Below are 19095 nucleotides of genomic sequence, written 5' to 3'. Positions count from 1 at the left end.
TGAGGCTTTGCCCTTCTTTCCAATTTTTAATATGCTAAAAGTAATTAAAAACAATATATTCTAGTGAGAAATCATATATAGTAAATGTCTTGTATGATAGAATCATACAAGAAGAATAGTTTATCTCGTGCAAAAGTACAATCCTGAAGATGAATATCTGAGGCTGAAGCTATAAATGGTCCTTGACATTCTGAAGGTCAGAAGTCATTGACCAGGTTATATTCGAACAGGTTTATTTCAAACACAAGTTTTCGGCTCACTGCTCCTTTGTGAGGTGAAGTGAAGTGAAATGAAGAAAAGCACACAGATACAGAATTTACAGGCAGAGAAATCGAAAGATTGTACAAATGGTGTGAATGAAGTATTCACAAGCTGAATAATAAGTCAGTGCAGGTGATCAGAAGTGTCAGATGGTGTGAGTAAAGTGTTAACAGCTTAATAGCAAGTGAAGAGTTGACTTATAATCTGATCAGTTGAGACAGAGAGATAATTACAAAAAATTAAAAAAAAGGTGGTGCTGAAAACAAATCAAATAGCTGGAATAACATGGTAGGTATAAGAGTCACCTTTGAGATAACAACACAATCACCAAGCAGAAACTGATAACCAAGTTCCGTACTTATGAAGACAGCCTCAGTCATGATCTTGGGTTCATGTCATGCTACATGTAACCTCACCATGTTGTTCTGTATTTGTAAAGTCTTCCTTCCTATCCTGTTTTGACACCATTACCTTAATAATTTGATAAGATTTCTCTACCTTAATTAGTTTGTACAGTTTTAGATTGCTTGTTACTTTGGTTAAACCTCAGGTAAATTTTCTCATTTTACTTACAATAACATGATGTCAGCAAATGAAAGGCAAGTTGAAAAGAGACCAGAAAAGATAAATAATGATGATATGGCAAATAGATGACTTCTCAAGATTGGAAAGGAAAGAAAAGCTGAGAGTTGATATAATCTACAGACCAAGTGTATAATTAATTATCAAGCCACTGCTGTATAGGTATTAAGCAATTTAGGAATGCTTGAGAATTGAAAAAAATGTTGCTAACTTTGAAACATCATTAATTCATGTGTTTGTTCCTGCATCTCCATCTCAGACAAGAAAGACTTGAGTCCAGTATTGTCGTGTGATATTTTGTAAAATGAATTAGAGTATTTCTTTTTTTAGGGTATAACATTGGATGAATTCAATAAACTGGACTTTGACATGATCCTAATGAGTCCTCCTTGTCAGCCATTCACAAGGTGTGTATTTACAAAAAAAACCTGTATCTCATAATAATGAATTCTATATGAAATGCCTTGACAAATTTCTGATGATACAGTGAAATGTTACATTGTTATAAATTGAGATGAAGGCTCAGCTATAATCATGTTTAATGATGAAATGGTCTGATGAGCCAAATGGCCTATTCTTTAATGTTTTGAAGTGTTTCTCAGTTTGATTATTAAATAGTAAAGTTTTAACCTTATGTACTGTTATCTTTACTGAATCTGTAAGTAAAGCTTTGCAATACAAGTATTGGCTTATATACAGAAAACATTGGAAACACTCAGGATATCAAGCTTCATCTGTGCAGAGGGAATAAAACAGTTATATTTCAAACATGTTTTTGCCCTTGTGGGGAATCATGTGGAAAGTACAGAGAAGGCCAGTTGAGTGCATGATTACAGTTAAATTGTTGAAAATTGTGTTGCTGGAAAAGCGCAGCAGGTCAGGCAGCATCTCAGGAGCAGGAGAATCGACGTTTCGGGCACAAGCCCTTCTTCAGGAATTCTGAAGAAGGGCTCATGCCCGAAATGTCGATTCTCCTGCTCCTGGGATGCTGCCTGATCTGCTGCGCTTTTCCAGCAGCACATTTTTCAGCTCTGATTTCCAGCATTTGCAGTCCTCACTTTTTTCTTACAGTTAAATTGTGTCTAGTCTTTCAGACAGAAGCAACATGGGATTAATATGTGACAAATGGGATCCTTGTCACAGGATCTAAATTCCATTCGTAGTTTGTTTCTTACTTACAAAGGAAGTTCAGGTTCACAGCACAGACATTGAATTTCACTTATCTCTTAAATCCCGGAGTACTTTTATCTGTTTTTGTTTGAAACACATTCTCAAATTGAGAAAATTTTATCACCTAGGTAAAAAATAATTGTATCATAATTGGAGAAGTTTAACAGCCATATTAGTGTTGAACTCTACCTTGGCTAGAATGCACAATGGGACGTTTTTTAAAAATAATTTTATTTGAATGCAGAATTAGAAAAACAATAGTAAAAGAGCTGAACTTGAGTTGCTTTGAGCATGGCCTTCATATTAAGACAGCGTTTGAGTATGGCATCAAGGAGCCAAAACAAAATTGAAGTTATTGGGAATTGGGAAGAAAACTCTCCAAAGGTTAGAATCATATTTAGTATAAAACAAGACAATTGTGCTTTTTGGAGATCAGTCGCCTCGGTTCCAGATTGTTTCTGGAGAACTTCCTCAGGGCACAACCATCTTCAGCTCCTTCACCAATAACCTTCCTCCCACATTTAGGTCAAAAGTTGGAATGTTCAATGCAGTGTTAATTATTATATGCAGTCTAGTTAATGACTCCTCAGGTAGTAAGGCAATCCAAACACAGCAAAGCATGGACAATATTCAGACTTTGAACTGATGAGTACAAGTAATATTTGCTCTTATAAGTCTTCAGGAAATAACCATTGCCAACAAAAGAAAATCCAATCATTTACTGCTGACATTCAGTGGGATTATGATCACTGAATCCCCAACTGCAATATCCTGGGGGTTGCCATTAATCAGAACCTGAACTGGACCTGCCATATTGTGATAGAATCTGCTATGTTCTGTCAATTTGTGCTATAGAAACCAATAATACCTGAAAATTGTAGCATTCAGGGAACAGACACTGCTGGTGACTACATTTGATTCTGTTTAGTAATGGGGCAGACCTTATTGCAAGTTTTTCAGTAGGCAAATCGAAACTGTTGAAGGGTCACTGAAAGGCATTTCAAAGGTCAACCAGTTGAAGGGTCAGAGCGAAAACTGAGAAGCTATATTTCTCCAGAGGCTGTCTATTTGGAATTTGGTGAGATATCCCAAGAGTAGTGAGACAACTCTGCACAAGAACTGGACTTAGGAGCTGTTTGCATATCTCTGCAGATCAGAAAAAATTTAGGAAGCTCTTCCAGTACAGTTAGAATACTGGCATGTAACCGACAATGTGGATCATTGTCCATGTATGTCCTGTACACAAAAAGCAGGACAAATCCAAATCAGCCAGTAACCACCATACTAGTCAGCTCTCAATCATCAGTAAAGTGATGGAAAGTGTCGTGAAAACTGTGATATCAAGCAGAACATGGTCAGTAATAACCTGCTCAGTGATGGCTAGTTTAGGTTCTGCCTAGGCCATTTAGCACCTAACCTCATTATAGCTTCATTCTGACATTGACAAAAAAGCTGAATTCCAGAGGTGAGGTGAAAGTGACAGCCTCTGACATCAAGGCTCATTCAACCAAACGTGGCATCAAGGAGCCCTATCAAAACTGGAATCAATAGGAATCAGGAAGCGAACTCTCCGCTGGTTGGAGTCATACCTGTGGAGACATAAGAAGATGATTATTGGAGATCATTCATCTCAGCTCCAGGACATTTCTGCAGGAGTTTCTCAGGGTAGTGTTCTAAGCCTAACCATTTTCAGCTACTTCATCAATGACCTACCCTCTATCATAAGGTCAGAAGTGAGATGTTCACCGATAATTGCACAATGTTTAGCACCATTCATGACTCCTTAGATACTGAAGCAGTCCATGTTTGAATACAAGTTTTGGACAATATCCAAGCTTAGACTGATAAGTGGCAAGTAGCCAGGCATTGTTCATCTCCAATAAGAAACAGTCTAATGACTACACCTTGACACTGAGTGATATAAACATCACTAAATCCCCTGGTGTCAAATCCACGGCATCACCATTGACCAGAACTCACCCTGACTCACCACATAAACATAGTGACTGCATGAGCAGGCCAGAGGCTTGAAATACTATCGCAAGTAACTGACCTCCTGTCTCTCCAAAATCTGTCCATTATATGCAAGACACAAGTCAGGAGTGTGAAAGAATGCTCCCCTCTTGCTTGGATGGGTGCAGCTCCAACAACACTGAAGAAGCTTGACACCATCCAGGAAAAGCAGACCACTTGTTTGGCACCATATCCACAAGCATCCACTCCCTCCACTTCTCAGTAGCAGCAGTGTGTACTATTTACAGGATGCACTGCAGAGATTCACCAGAGATCCTTAAACAGCACTTTCCAAACCCATAACCACTTCCATTTAGGAGGACAATGGTCTCAGATACTTGGGAACATCATCATCCGCATGTTCTTTCGATAATGAACAGTAATTACTATTTATTACAAGTAACTAGATTCTAGCTACAGATAAACAATTAATTCACTTATAAATTTACCCTTACACATATGCATACACACAGAGGCAGGCAGCAGCCAGGGAGAATTACATTGTGAGCAGATGGGAAAAACTGGAAAGACAGTTCAGTAGTCTTTGTTTCCAGGTTCTGCGGCTGAGTTGATCCTTATGACTCTTCTGCTGGTTTGCACGTTGCTTCACTTTTTTTTAGATGCTTTCTGTCATTGGGAAGACACACAAAATGGCTGATTCTCCTGTTCAAAAGTCACAGTAATAACAATGGCAGGAAAGATAAACTTGTTTTCTTTGGATTTGCAGTGAGTTTTGATTACAGAGAACAGAGAGACCACTCCCAAACTGGGAAAGACCTGAACATCTCTCTCTCTCTCTCTCTCTCTGTAACTTGCTCCCAATTCAAAAGGAGAACCGATTACGCAATTGTTAGTGGACAATAAACTGTAGACCAATCAGCTTCTCACTGCCAACCAACACTGTATCAGCACAGCCCCTCAGCACCAAACTGTCTCCAACTCAAAATTCATTTCCTGTTTCTTCAAACAGTTGCTTACAAAATGCCTGATGTGTGTCAGGTTACTTGCTTTTCAAAACAGCAACACTAGTTGCAAAATATTTTTTAAAAGCTTTGGACTGGAATGAGAAAGAACTGTCTAAAATTAAAAAAAAAATGCCTTATAAATAAAAACAGTAGCAGTATTGGCCTGATGGAGTTGGTCGCCTTTGAAACAGCTGGAGTTGCGTCAGAGTGGGTGTCATAGAATCATAGTCACAGAGATGTACAGCTTGGAAACAGACCCTTTGGTCCAACTTGTCCATGCCTACCAGATATCCCAACCCAATCTAGTCACACCTGCCAGCACCCGGCCCACATCCCACCAAAGCCTTCCTATTCATATACCCGTCCAGATGTCTTTTATATGTTGCAATTGTACTCCCCTCCATCATTTCCTCTGGCAGCTCATTCCATACATGTACCACCCTCTGCGTGAAAAAGTTGCCTCTTAAGTCCCCTTCTCACCCTAAACCTATTCCCTCTAGTTCTGGACTCCCACATCTCAGGGAAAAGTCATTGTCTATTTATCCTATCCATGCCCCTCATGATTTTATAAACCTCTATATAAGGTCACCCCTCAGCCTCCAATACTTCAGGGAAAACAGCCCTAGCCTATTCAACCTCTCCTTATACCTCAAATCCTTTAACTTTGGCACCATCCTTGTAAATCTTTTCTGAACCCTTTCAAGTTTCACAGCATCCTTCCGACAGGAAGGAGACCAGAATTGTATGCAATATTCCAATGTCCTGTACAGCCACAACATGACCTCCCAACTCCTGTACTCAATATTCTGACCAATAAAAGAAAGCATACCAAACGTCTTCTTCACTATCTTATCTCGCTGCAACTCCATTTTCAAGGAGCAGTCCAAGGTCTCTTTGTTCAGTAACACTCCCGAGGACCTTACCATTAAGTGTATAAGTCCTGTTAAGATTTGCTTCCCCAAAATGCAGCATTTCACATTTATCTAAATTAAACTTCACCTGCCACTTCTCAGCCCATTGGTCCATGTGATCAAGATCCCGTTGTTATCTGAGATAACCTTCTTCGCTGTCCACTCTTCCTCCAATTTTGGTGTCATCTTCAAACTTACTAACTATGCCTCTTATGCTCACATCCAAATTATTTATATAAATACCAAAAAATAGTGGACTCAGCACCGATCCTTGTGGCACACCTCTGGTCACAGACCTCCAGTATGAAAAACAATCCTCCACTACCATCCTCTGTCTTCTACCTTTGAGCCAATTCTGTCTCCAGATGGATAGTTCTTCCTGTATGTCATGAGATCTAACCTCGCTAACCAGTCTCACATGGGGAACCTTGTCGATTGCCTTACTGAAGTCCAAATAGATCACATCTACCGATCTGCCCTCATTAATTCTCTTTGTTACTTCTTCAAAATTCAATCAAGTTTGTGAGGCATGATTTCCCATGCACAAAGCCATGTTGACCATCCCTAATAAGTCCTTGCCTTTTAAAAAGATGTAAATCCTGTCCCTCAGGATTCCCTCCAACAACTTCCCCACCACCGACGTCAGGCTCACGGTTTATAGTCCCCTGGCTTGTCCTTACCACCTTTCTTAAACAGTAGCATCATGTTAACCAACCTCCAGTCTTGTGGGACCTCACCTGTGACAATCGATGATTCAAATATCTCAGTAAGAGGCCCAACAATCACTCTGTAGCTTCCCACAGAGTTCTCGGGTACACCTGATCAGGTCCTGGGATATATCCGCTTTTATGCATTTCAAGATATCCAGCACTTCATCCTCTGTAAAATGAACATTTTTCAAGACGTCACCATCTATTTCCCTATATTCTATGCCTTCCATGACCTTTTCCACAGTAAATACTAATGCAACATACTTGTTTAGTATCTCCCCATCTCCTGTGGCTTCATACAAAGGCTGCCTTGCTGGTCTTTGAGGGGCTGTATTCTCTTCCTAGTTACCCTTTTGTCCTTAATGTATTTGTAAAAATCTTTTGGATTCTCCATTACTCTGTTTGCCAAAGCTATCTCATGTCCTCTTTTTGCCATCCTAATTTCCCTCTTATGTATACTCCTACTGCCTTTATACTCCTCTAAGGATTCACTCGATCTCTTCTGTCTATACTTGACATATGCTTCCTTCTTTTTCTTAATCATGCCCTCCATTACTTTCGTCATTCCCTATAGCTACCAGCTTTTCCTTGTACTCTAACAGGAATACACTTGGCCTTTTGTTATTGATCTGCAGTTTCTCGAATCCAAGTGAACATGAACCCAGGAAGTGAACCACCAGAATATGCGCAGTAATTAAGGCAGTGGCCTGACAGAGTGTCTTTTGAGGGTGTTTCATATCTTACATTCCATTATGAATGTGTTATGAGATTTGCTCACCAATCGTGACACCAATATTTGGTGTTAATTGCTGAGGTATCCATAGAATCTGTCTGTCCCTACCAAAAGAGAGATTTTTAACTTCAGCCAAGGTGGACAATACAGCCTTTGGAACTCTGTCTTGCTGCAGTGAACAGTACCTATTGTTATAGCTCATTACTACTACATTTCTATTTTATCCCCACACTTGAATAGAACTCTGTACCATAGTGTTTTATTCAGTTCACTTATCCTTCTTGCAGTCTGTGCCTTTGTCAGCACTGGGAGCAGCAACGTCACATCAATTGGACAAGGGTACTAACCGAGGCTCCGCCAAAATGAAAATCTGTATCGAGGTTCTTGATCCAAATTCTGGATTATTGCAATCACACCCCCAGTTCCTGACCATGTGTAAAATTTTTTGAAATAATTTAAATGGTATAACTGCCTCCTGAGACACCGTGATTGAATACCTCTCACCCTCACTAATCTATTGCATTGTCTGCAGTTCGGACTCTCGTTCATCATAATGAACCAAAAGTCCTTGAGCAGCCAACATTTGCTGCAACTGTGGTCACCATGGATAACACCAGCATCCACCAACTCCCACATTCCAGAGCTGCAACAGATCACCCGCCTAGCCATCTACATTCTATTTAATTATTTCATTTTTATGTCAGATATTTTAAAACACTATTCTTAACACTATTCTTCAGCTTGATCTTAACCACTTGACGAATCAGAGACATACGGGAAATATCAGCCAATCACCTACTGTTTTCCTGTGATCTCCCACTTTAGCTCTGTGCCGCTGAATCATAGAGTCAGACAGCACAGAAACAGACTCTTTGGCCAAACTCATCCATGCCGACCGGTCCCATTTGGCATATACTGTGATGCTACGTTCATATCCATGTACCTGTCCAAATGTTTTTTAAATGTTGTACTAGCCTCTACCACTTCCTCTGGCAACCCATTCCATGCATGTACCACTGTCTATTTGAGAAATTGTCCCTCATGTCCCACTGTCTATCTGAGAAAATTGTCCCTCATGTCCTTTTTAAATCTTTCCCCTCTGACCTTAAACCTATACCCTCAAGTTTTGGACCTCCCTACCACGGGGGAAAAGACCTGGGCTATTCACTTTATATATGCCCGTCCTGATTGTATAAACCTCTATGAAGTCCCCCTTTAGTATCCTATGCTCCAAGGAAAGAAACCCCAGCCTATTCAGCCTCTCCTTATAACTCAAACCCTCCAGTCTCGTAACATCCTTGTTGATCTTTTCTACGCCCTTTCCAGTTTAAGAAAATCCTTCTTGTGGGCGGCATGGTGGCACAGTGGTTAGCACTGCTGCCTCACAGCGCCTGTAGACCCGGGTTCAATTCCCGACTCAGGCGACTGACTGTGTGGAGTTTGCACGTTCTCCCCGTGTCTGCGTGGGTTTCCTCCGGGTGCTCTGGTTTCCTCCCACAGTCCAAAGATGTGCGGGTCAGGTGAATTGGCCATGCTAAATTGCCCGTAATGTTAGGTAAGGGGTAAATGTAGGGGTATGGGTGGGTTGAGCTTCGGCGGGTCGGTGTGGACTTGTTGGGCCGAAGGGCCTGTTTCCACACTATAAGTAATCTAATCTAGTCTTATTGTAGGGTGACCATAATTGTACTTACTACTCCAAATGTGAACTTACCAATGACTTGAGGAGAAAGTGAGGACTGCAGATGCTGGAGATCAGAGCTGAAAATGTGTTGCTGGAAAAGCGCAGCAAGTCAGGCAGCATCCAAGGAACAGGAAATTCGACGTTTTGGGCATAAGCCTGAAGAAGGGCTTATGCCCGAAACGTCGAATTACCAATGACTTGACATCAAAGAACATTTGACAACTCACTTTGACTGAATACGTAAGATGTGTTTTCTTTTACTCTAGTAGATAATATGTGGAATCCCAGCTTAATTTTGGAGAGTTTCGACCACAGCTTCCATTGCTGTTGGCTTTGATGTGACTGAAAACAAGATCTTATGCATCGGTATATTCAGGGAACATGGAAAAGTATTCAATTGACCCTTTGAGACAATTTGAGTGCTTATTGATTCATACTTCCAAGCTTTTACAATATTGTGGCATTTGTACAATTTTGTTTTAATTTCTTCTGGTAAACAATTATGTAAGCAAAATATAATAAAGATTCTCTTTATAATTGGGGCGGCACAATGGCTCAGTGGTTGGTACTGCTGCCTCACAGTGCCAGGGACCCAGGTTCGATCCCTACCTCAGCTGACTGTGTGGAGTTTGCACATGCTCCCCGTGTCTGCATGAGTTTCCTCTGGGTGCTCTGGTTTCCTCCCTCAATCCAAAGATGTGCTGTTTAGGTGAGTTGACCATGCTAAATTGCTCATAGTGTAGGTTAATATTCAGGGGTGAACATAGGGTAGGGGAATGGATCTGGGTGAGTTATTCTTCGGAGGGTCGGTTTAGACTTGTTGGGTCGTAGGACCTGTTTCAAAACTGTAGGGATCCTAATTCTAATAACAAAATAACACGTAGCAAATGTATGCTTGCTATTTATTCTGTTTACCAAATGATATAAATGAATGAGTAGCTTTTATTCAATTCTTTCTTCTTTCCATAAGTAAAAAGAATGAAAATCTTTATTTCAAGCCTAATTGCGCATCTTTCTTTTTAAAACAGAATAGGTTTACAGAAAGACGTATTGGATCCCAGGACCAAGAGCTTTTTGTACATTCTTGATATACTTCCAAGGTCTGGAAAATACTATAAAGTATAAGTGTGTTCTGTGGTAAACTAGTAGAAACTTTTGAAAGATGTAAGACAAAAATGTTTTAATTTAAAAAAAAAGTCTTAAATAAAAACAAAACATAATATAATTTCAGAAGAGGCCAGGTAGTTTCTGAAAGTAAAAAGTTTTAACTAATATTCCAGTGAGGTGAAATTAGAGCATTCAAATATTAAGCAAAGTTTAATTTTCTATCATGGTTTCTTAAATTCAAAATTCAGGAGTAATGTAGAATAAATTTTCGACATAGCAGAATTTTCCTTTCCCTTGAAGTAATGAAGCAGGAGGCAGAAAGGGCAAGATAAGCAAGCTGATTGCTCTGGACAGGTACCTTTAATGTTCCTGTAACCTGAGTAGTTAAATTCTGGGTGAAAAAATCTATGGATGATTTTTGTCAGTCTTTCACTAATTACGTTAAAAATAGTCAATTAACAACCACAGAAAGCTTCAGTTCACGAAGGATTGAATATTTGCCTTTCCAGCATCCTGCCTCCCTTTTTGACTGGGAAGTCAGGATAGATTGCCTTTCAGATTTTGTAGAGAGGGGCCTCCATTTTTCTCAATCTGGGACAACTGGGGTCCAGAGAAGAGGGTGGTATCCATTGAGTGCCACCATGATCTCCTCCTCCCACACCCTCGCTGCTTTGGGCAAGTAGTCTCTCATTTTGAAAGATGATCACCTCACACTTTACCCAGTAAAGGGATAATCCTGGGTTAGACACCCAGTATGTTTTCAAGCAATTTGCTGTGCTTTTTGAAAGGATAAACTGATTATGAAAATAGGGTGAAATATAGGTTTAGGAAATATAATGCTGAAATCAAATACATTGAGAAAATAGAAACTGAAGTGTTTTCACCTAACTGCTTTTAAAATAATTCCACTTTCCAGCCTGTGTTAATCAGAATCATGGATGTTTTGCAGACACGCAAATTAGGAACAGGAGTATATTATTCAAACCTGCTCAGCCATTCAACAAGATGATGGCTGATATGTTTACTCCGTACCCGGATACCTCCAATAACCTTTATCTTGCTTGTTTATAAAGAAATTATCTCCCTTGGTCTCAGAAATATTTGAGTGCTCTGCTTCTGCCACCTTTTGAAGAAGGTATTTTTAAAGATTCATGATCCTCTGAGAAAAAAGATTCTCTTCATCTTTCTTAAATGGTACCACCTTATTTTTAAACAATGATCCTCTGAAGTGAAGAAGCCTCCTTTCCATGTCCACCCTGTCGAGACCTATTGGGATCTTGTATGTTTCAATTTGTATAATTTACCAGCATTTGGCCCACAACCTTGAATGTTATGATGTGCCAAATGCTCATCCAGGTACTTTTTAAATAATGAAGGCAAAATACCTCTACCATCCTCTCAAGCAGCACATTCCAGACTATCACCATCGTGACCCCCCCCCCACCCAAAAAAAAAACCTGTTTGCCCCTCATTTAAAACCTATGTTCCCTCGTGGCTGTCCCTTCAACTAAGGTTAACAGCTGCACCATATTCACTGTGTCCATGTCCCTCATAATCTTGTACACTTAAAACAGATCACCCTGTGAAGAAGCCATGCTGATTATCCCTGATCAAGCCTTGCCTCTCAAAGTGGATATGGATGCTCTTCTTCAGAATTTTCTCAAATCATTTCCCTACCATTGGCCTGAGATTTACTGGTCAGTAGTTCTCAAGCTTATTTCTACAACCCTTCTGTTAGTTGTTCTCATTAGCGGTTCTGCAGTCCCCTGGCACTTTCCCATGGCTAGAGAGGAATTAAAACTTTGGGCCAGTGCCCCTGCAATCTCCTCCCCTATCTCCCACAGTAACCCGGGATACGATTCATTGGGGCCTGGAGATTTGTTCACCTTTATGCCTGCCAACATCTTTAATACATTTTCCTTCCCTTTATCAATTTGTTCAAGCACCTCAGTCTCTCCCCCGGGTTCTGTTCCTGCAACTTCATTCTCTTGCATGAAGACAGATGTAAAGTATTGATTCAACACTCTACCAATGTTCTCTGGCTCCACCCATAGAATGCCCCTTTGGTCCCGAATGGCCCAACCCTTTCCCTGGTTATCCTTTTCCCATTAATATAGTTAGAAAATATCTTGGGATTTTCCCTACTTTTACACCAGTAAGAACTTTCTCATATCTCCTCTTTCTTTTCCTAATTGCTTTCTTAAGATCCATTTTGCACTTTCTATACTCCACTAATGCCTTTGCCGATTTGATCCCCTTGTACCTGCTAAAAGCCTCTATTTGCTTCTCATCATATCCTGAATATCTCTGGTCATCCATGGTTTTTGTTTTGTAACTTGTCTATTTCTTTGTCCATAATATTAAATTGTGCCAATTTGTGATTGTTATCACTAAAGTACTCTCTTACCACAACCTCAACCTTCTGTCTGGCTTCATTCCCCAGAACCAAGTCCAGAACAGCTCCATCCCTTTTGGCCTGTACACATTTCAAGAAATCTACTCCATTCAAACTGTTAATGTTATGTCTATCCCAGTTAATGTTGGAAAAGTTGAAACCACTGACTATAATTACCCATTTGTTATTCTTAAACGCCTCTGTGAAATATGCACAAATTTGCTCCTTAATTTCCCGTTCACTCTCAGCAGTCTATAACAAGCACTGAGCAATGTGACTGCCCTTTTTTCTAGTCTTACACTCTAATTGCAAAACTTCATTCGATGCTCCCTCCAAGATATCATCTCTCCTTATGGCAGTAACTATCTCCTTAACTAATAATGCAATGCCTCCCTCTCTTTAACATCCGTCCTCTGTCTTGCTTGAAGATTCTATATCCTGGAATTTTGAATTGCCAATCTTGCTCTGGCCTCATCCACACCTCTGTGATGGCTACTATATCACAATTCTGTGTCAATCATCACCCTTAACTCAGATTGCTTCTTACTTTTCTAAAGTCCACTTGAAACAAGCCTCACTGGTTTAACCATTCCCCTAAACCAATATGTCTTGTCGTATAGTTTATGAAGATCACTCTCAAAATAAGTTTTACAAAAAATGAATGCGAAGTAAATATAAAGTTTTCCTGATTTGTAAGCCGTTGTCTGAGCTCTTCAGTATGGTTATGGGTTTCTGAGAATATCGTATGGGTGATTGGCTGAAAAAGAACCAAAACATAAAAACTGGATAAATTCAGCAACTCTAGCAGCATTTGTGGAGAAAGAAAAAGAATTAATGTTTTGAGTCCAGTATGACTCTTCAGAATTTCTTGAGAAGAAGAGTCATATCGAACTCAAAAAATTAGCTGTTTCTCTCTCCACAAATGCTGCTAGACCTGCTGCATTTCTCTACATTTTCTGTTTTTATTTCAGATCTCTATCATCCACAGAATGTTTGCTTTTATTTGAAGAAAAGATCCAAATTTTTGTTTTCTTGGCAAAGTGTAGCAGTACAGAAAAAATGTTGCAAGCAAGATATTCTGTACAAAGATTTACATAATAATTTATTCTAAAATTTATATTTTTACATTACAGAAGTGAAAGCCAAAATGTAATTTTAAAAATTGTCAATTTTTGTGTTTATCTTCCCAGACTTTCCAAAACCCCTAAATATATTCTTCTAGAAAACGTCAAAGGATTTGAAACATCTGTTGTGAGGTATGCATTTGTTGCATGAAACAGGCTGCTTAACTTCATACTGTAAGATTTTTCTGCCAGTAATGATGTGAAGAAATTGTGTGATGTTGATTTTTACATCTGTGTATTTATGATATATTCTGGATTAAAATCCTATTGTGGATTAAAGTCATATTAGAGCATACAGATCACTAGCTATTTGATTCCCAATTAGAAGTGTGTTAAAAAGAGTGCTCAAGGATGATGTACTGCAATGATGCAAAGTATTTAATACTAAAATACAACTGAGAGTTATATTATTTTATACAACATACATGATCTATTCATTGGTAATAACCATCACTATCACGACTATTGCTCATCCTGGTGGGCCTAAATGCAATAAGTCTCTGAAGGTTTGCATACTGGAATCCTAAAAGAGTGGCTACAGAGATGATAGATGCATCGGTTGTAATTTTCCCAAAAATCATTGGATCCTGGAAAAGTACTAGAGGATTGGAAAGCATTTCATGTGACACCCCTATTCAAGAAGCGAGGAGGGGGGTGCAAAAAGTGGCTAACTATAGGCTGATAGCCAAATGTCTATTGTGAGAAAAGTATTGGAAACAGTTCGTAAGGAAGCAATAGCAGAACATTTGGAAAATCATAATCTGAGCAAGCAGAGTCAGCATGGCTGATGAAAGGGAAATTTTGTCTGACTAAGTTAGTAGTTTTTTGAGGATGTCTCAACCACGGTGAATAGAGGGGAACTAGTACGAAAACAACAAATGCTGGAGATCACAGCGGGTTAGACAGCATCCGTGGAGAGCGCGAAAGCTAACATTTTGGGTCTAGATGACTCTTCATCAGAACTTCGTCAGAACCAGTAGGTGTGTTATATTTGGACTTCCAGAAGTTGTTTGACAAACTATCTCACACCAGGTTAAGTCATAAGATAAGCGACCATTGTGTTGGAGGTAGTATATTGGCATTGATAGAGAATTGGATAATGGGCTGGACTCAATGAGTGGGGATGAGGGATTTTTTTTCAGGTTGTTGACCCGTGACCAATGGAGTTCCATGGAAATCAGTGCTGTTACCACAACTGTTTGCAATATATATTAATGACTTGGAGAAAAGAAACAAAGGGACTGTAGCCATATTTGCAGATGACACAAAAAAGATGGAACAGCAGGTTGTGCAAAGCAAACAAAGTTTATAGAGAGATATTGATCAGTTAAGTAAGTGGGCAAAAACTTGGCAAATGGAATATAATGTTGGAAAATTTTACATTTTGGAAGGGAGAACGAAAGAACAGAATATGAATTGAATGGAGAAAATTTTCAGAAAGCTGCAACACAAAAGGACTTTGGATACTTGTCTTTTTGCACAGAAAATACAGACATAGAAGCTAGGGGAGTGATGGAAATAAATATTGATGTCTTGAAAATAGTCCACATTACAGAAGAGGAGGTGCTGGAGATTTTAAAGAAGCATAAAGGTAAATGAATCTCTGGGATCTGCTCAAGTCAACATTCTAGAGTTCAACCAGATATCAACACTTCCTCATAAAACTCAGGGTGGGGTGGTAGTGCTGCTGTGACTTGTGTGGGTTAACACTGATATCTAAATGGAGTGAAAAGATGAGTTATGACCTTTTGCGTGTGCCCCTTTCACAAAGGAGCTGCTGTTTACATCTAGCATTCTGCTTTGATTAGAAAAGCCAAAATAAAGACAATGTGGCAAGTTGGTTAGTGAACTGGTAAACTAATTTACTTAAAGCATTTTGTAGTTCAGGAGAGGATTAATGTTAGGTTTGGTTAAAAGAAAACTCTGACTGGAATTTCCATTGTATTGCATGAAATGTTGCTTTTACCTCTCACATCCATTGATATTACTGTTGACTTCAATGTGATATGAAATCACAGCAACAAATCAAGCCAGCACTACACCCTCCTTTTGTCAGTTTCCTGGTGAGAGGGTTGGAAAGAAAGACTTACATTTATACAGTGATTTTGTCCCAAAATATTTTCCTCCAAGATATTAGCTTTGAAGTACTGTTACTGTATTGTCCCAGTCCATCTGTTCTACAATAGCCAGGGAGGTACTAATTTATCTCTTGTTCCATTTTGGAAAACAAAGGCCTGGGAGCTGTCGACGGGTGAATCTGAAGTCAGTGGTGGGCAAATTGTTGGAGAGGATTGTGAGAGACAGGGTGAACATTCATTTGCGAGGAAAGGGCTAATTACAGATAGTCACATGACGTTGTGTGTGGAAAATCATAGTCTTATAAGCCAAAATTCACATATTTCCATAGCCCCAAATTGTGTAATTGCCACTGAACCAATAGTGTTAGCCATCCATTGGCCTTCAATTTCCCTCAGACTGTTTATGAATTTTTGTACTGGAAGTTGCAATCATTGAATAACTCAGGAGCCTAAGCAATGCCAACAGGACTAATGGCCATCACTGGGGCTGCATCATGAGGTGGAGGGTGCATTAATGTAAAGAAAGTGAGATGAAGAAGCACCTGGGCTAGGTAGGCAAGTCCTAGTGGTGGGCTGTGGATTAGGAAGAATCATTGAGGTAGATATTCACAATATGGCACACCTAAGCACACTAGAAACCACATTTATTAATACATAAGATCCCACTCTTTGCAGACAGAAAGAACATGTACACACTTTGTGCTGGTATCAGTGCAATGTAAAGTCTTATTTTCTGGTTCTTGTGTTTTATTTGATAAAAAGCAGACGTTTTGGCTACAAATCTACCACATCTGGTTTGGGACCAAAGTTCAATGTGTTTCTAAAATGCATTGACACTACCTTTCACATTAGGCAGTCCAAACACAGTGTAGTGTTTTTGTGTGTAGCTCAATGAAAATGTGTACAACAGTACAAAAGACAAATAGCATAATGTTTACCCAATTCCTTATTTTTCTTATGCTGCAATTAAGAATAAAGGGATTTTTTATATCATTAGGGAAAAATCAGCAGCTCTTTTAAATTTTGGCAATTCAGTGTGATCTCTGCATCCCACACCCTCCCCTTTCAGAGCTCTTGTCGATTCACCACTCTGTGATAAAACCTCAATTCTGGTTTCTTTTCCAAGAAACATATAATTTATATGTTCTATGATCTATGATCTATATGTTTTATGTTCTAACAAGGAGCATTTTAATTGTCAGTGCATCTTGTGACTGTTCAATTGCTTTCCCAGTAGTTGCTGAAGTTGACTTTAATAACTGTGTTTTTAATAACAGTCAATTATTTCTAAGTTTTCCCTGTATTTCAAATTGTGGGCCTTGCTTTTTTGGCAAATATTTCTGTTGGATTCATTGGCTTTTGGAGTTTCCCATTCCCAGTTTTGTTTCTGCAGATTTTATTGAACAGCTATTATCAGCAGCTGGTTAATATCAGCAGCTGGTTTTAATCTATGCTCTGAATGCTGCTGACTAAAAGTAAACTGAAATAGTGTGACCTATCTGGACTCTTCCATGGCTGGACTGTTCTTAACTCTGTAGTATGCTTGGTGCTGGTGCAGGCAAAGTTGAACAATGTTCATCTTGTATCTTGGTGAAAAAGTCACTAAAAGATATATGATCTTTAAAATGTTAAATGTCGAAAGTTCGAATGCAGACTGTGAACAAGCTAAAATGATTTTCATCTTATGAAAATTTTGCAATCATTTCAGTTCTTGTTATGTTAATGGTAAAGAGGACTAAAAGAGTACAAAAACTTTTTAATTGTTTTTTTAAATAATAAGAATGGTCTGTTAAGTTTGATTTCTCCTCTATCCATCTTTTCATTTCTTAAATCATTAAAGATTCAGATAATTCATAACTAGAATATATTCTACAGCTGATGATTACTGTTGAAAATACATAGCAAGCTTTTCAATTTTAACTAGGTTTGTGTTTTTTAAATAAATTCGAGTTGCAGTTAGTTTGATTCTTTGATGTATTCTAAACATTTAACTGCAGTTGAAATATGCAACAACATGATAAGTTTTTTCAATGTATTTCTAAACAGAGATAAATTAATACAAACGTTGGACAGCTGCAGATATATTTACCAGGAATTCCTTCTATCACCAACCTTGGTATGTAGACAAGCCAATTAATTGGATGGAATTTGATCCTTTATTTAAAAATTAATTTCAACAGTTAAAAGAACGCTTTCTATTTTCTTTTCCAAGATGACATTCTAATGTAAGCAAAAGAAACATTTGCGGATTGCCAGATAAGCTTGGTTGACTAAATAAATGCAAGTTATAGAAATACCCGTTTTTCGGCATGAACTTTGTATTTCCATTGAAGCAACTCGCCCTCTGGGAGTGCATGTGGGGAATTTGAGTATGTGAGTGGCACCTAATTTTCTAACAATATGAATGAGACATTGTGCACCCCTACAGGATTCAAATTCAGATCATATACTCCTCAATTATAATGCCTTGGCTTTATCTCTACTTAATTTGAACATCATCAATATTATATATCATGTGATGGACTCGAGGGCATTGAAGTGCTCTGTCATATTTCCTGGTGATTATTATAAAGTATATAAATGTACAATGAGACTGTCTTTTTACAAGAAGCTTTTTTTAAAAAAAAACTTATCCACCAATTTTCATCTTAGGCAAATTTAAGTGTAGAAATACTTGTCCAGTGTTGGAAAATCTAAAAGAAAATTGCCAGTTATTTGATCAACTTGTATTACCAGCTTGACAAAATTATTTACAGATGTATTTCAGTACAACTTCCACCAAAGTGAGAAAATAAAGTAACCTGCATTGTGTTTCTTGCTGATTTGTTTTTGTTTGGAGAATAGTTGCTGACAGAAGCCTATCCCTCTAGTTGATAGCAAAGGTTTTGCTATAAAAGTATTCAAAGGGCTTGTTAAAACAAAAACAGTAGTGGTTCTGCCTTTCAAATCTACTTGTTAATTCTTTGGAATTGTTGCACAACTGAATTCTGATTTATTAATTTTCATCTATTGCTGAATGTCCCTGAAAATCATTCTATTGCAATCATGTATAGTCTGGTCAATCTACCTGTGGATGAGGGAAACAATTTAGAAGACCGGGGAAAGCAGGAGCAGCTTGGAGAAGAGGGGAAAGGAGGGCATTGAGCAGGAGATCATATCCTTAATGGGTCTTCTGGGAAACTTCCTAGACCCCTTCAATGCTAGCGCATCCTTGCTTAGACATGGACACCAAAACTGCTCACTATATTCCAAATGTGATGTGTCAAGAGCCTTTCGTAGCCTCAGCAGTATATCTCTGCTATTCCATTTAGCCCTCTTGAAATGAATGCTTGCACTGCAATTTCCCTCCTAATTGCCAAATGAAC

General features: G+C 38.8%; 1 protein-coding gene across 6 annotated transcripts in view; it reads left to right on the top strand.

Moving 5' to 3' along the window:
• Positions 1 to 19095, top strand: part of trdmt1 (tRNA aspartic acid methyltransferase 1) — a 76145-nt gene that overhangs the window by 37843 nt on the left and 19207 nt on the right. For all 6 annotated transcript variants that reach the window (XM_060825562.1, XM_060825561.1, XM_060825565.1 and 3 more), the window contains 4 exons: positions 1174 to 1250; positions 10055 to 10126; positions 13719 to 13784; positions 17777 to 17846. In XM_060825562.1, the coding sequence (XP_060681545.1) occupies positions 1174 to 1250; positions 10055 to 10126; positions 13719 to 13784; positions 17777 to 17846 (285 nt within the window). The remainder of the gene's footprint in view (positions 1 to 1173; positions 1251 to 10054; positions 10127 to 13718; positions 13785 to 17776; positions 17847 to 19095) is intronic.

The sequence above is a fragment of the Hemiscyllium ocellatum genome, chromosome 5, assembly GCF_020745735.1.
Source record: "Hemiscyllium ocellatum isolate sHemOce1 chromosome 5, sHemOce1.pat.X.cur, whole genome shotgun sequence".
NCBI classification, from domain to species: domain Eukaryota; kingdom Metazoa; phylum Chordata; class Chondrichthyes; order Orectolobiformes; family Hemiscylliidae; genus Hemiscyllium; species Hemiscyllium ocellatum.
The sequence above is the reverse complement of the archived record's forward strand: the minus strand, read 5'-3'. Positions and strand labels throughout refer to the sequence as shown.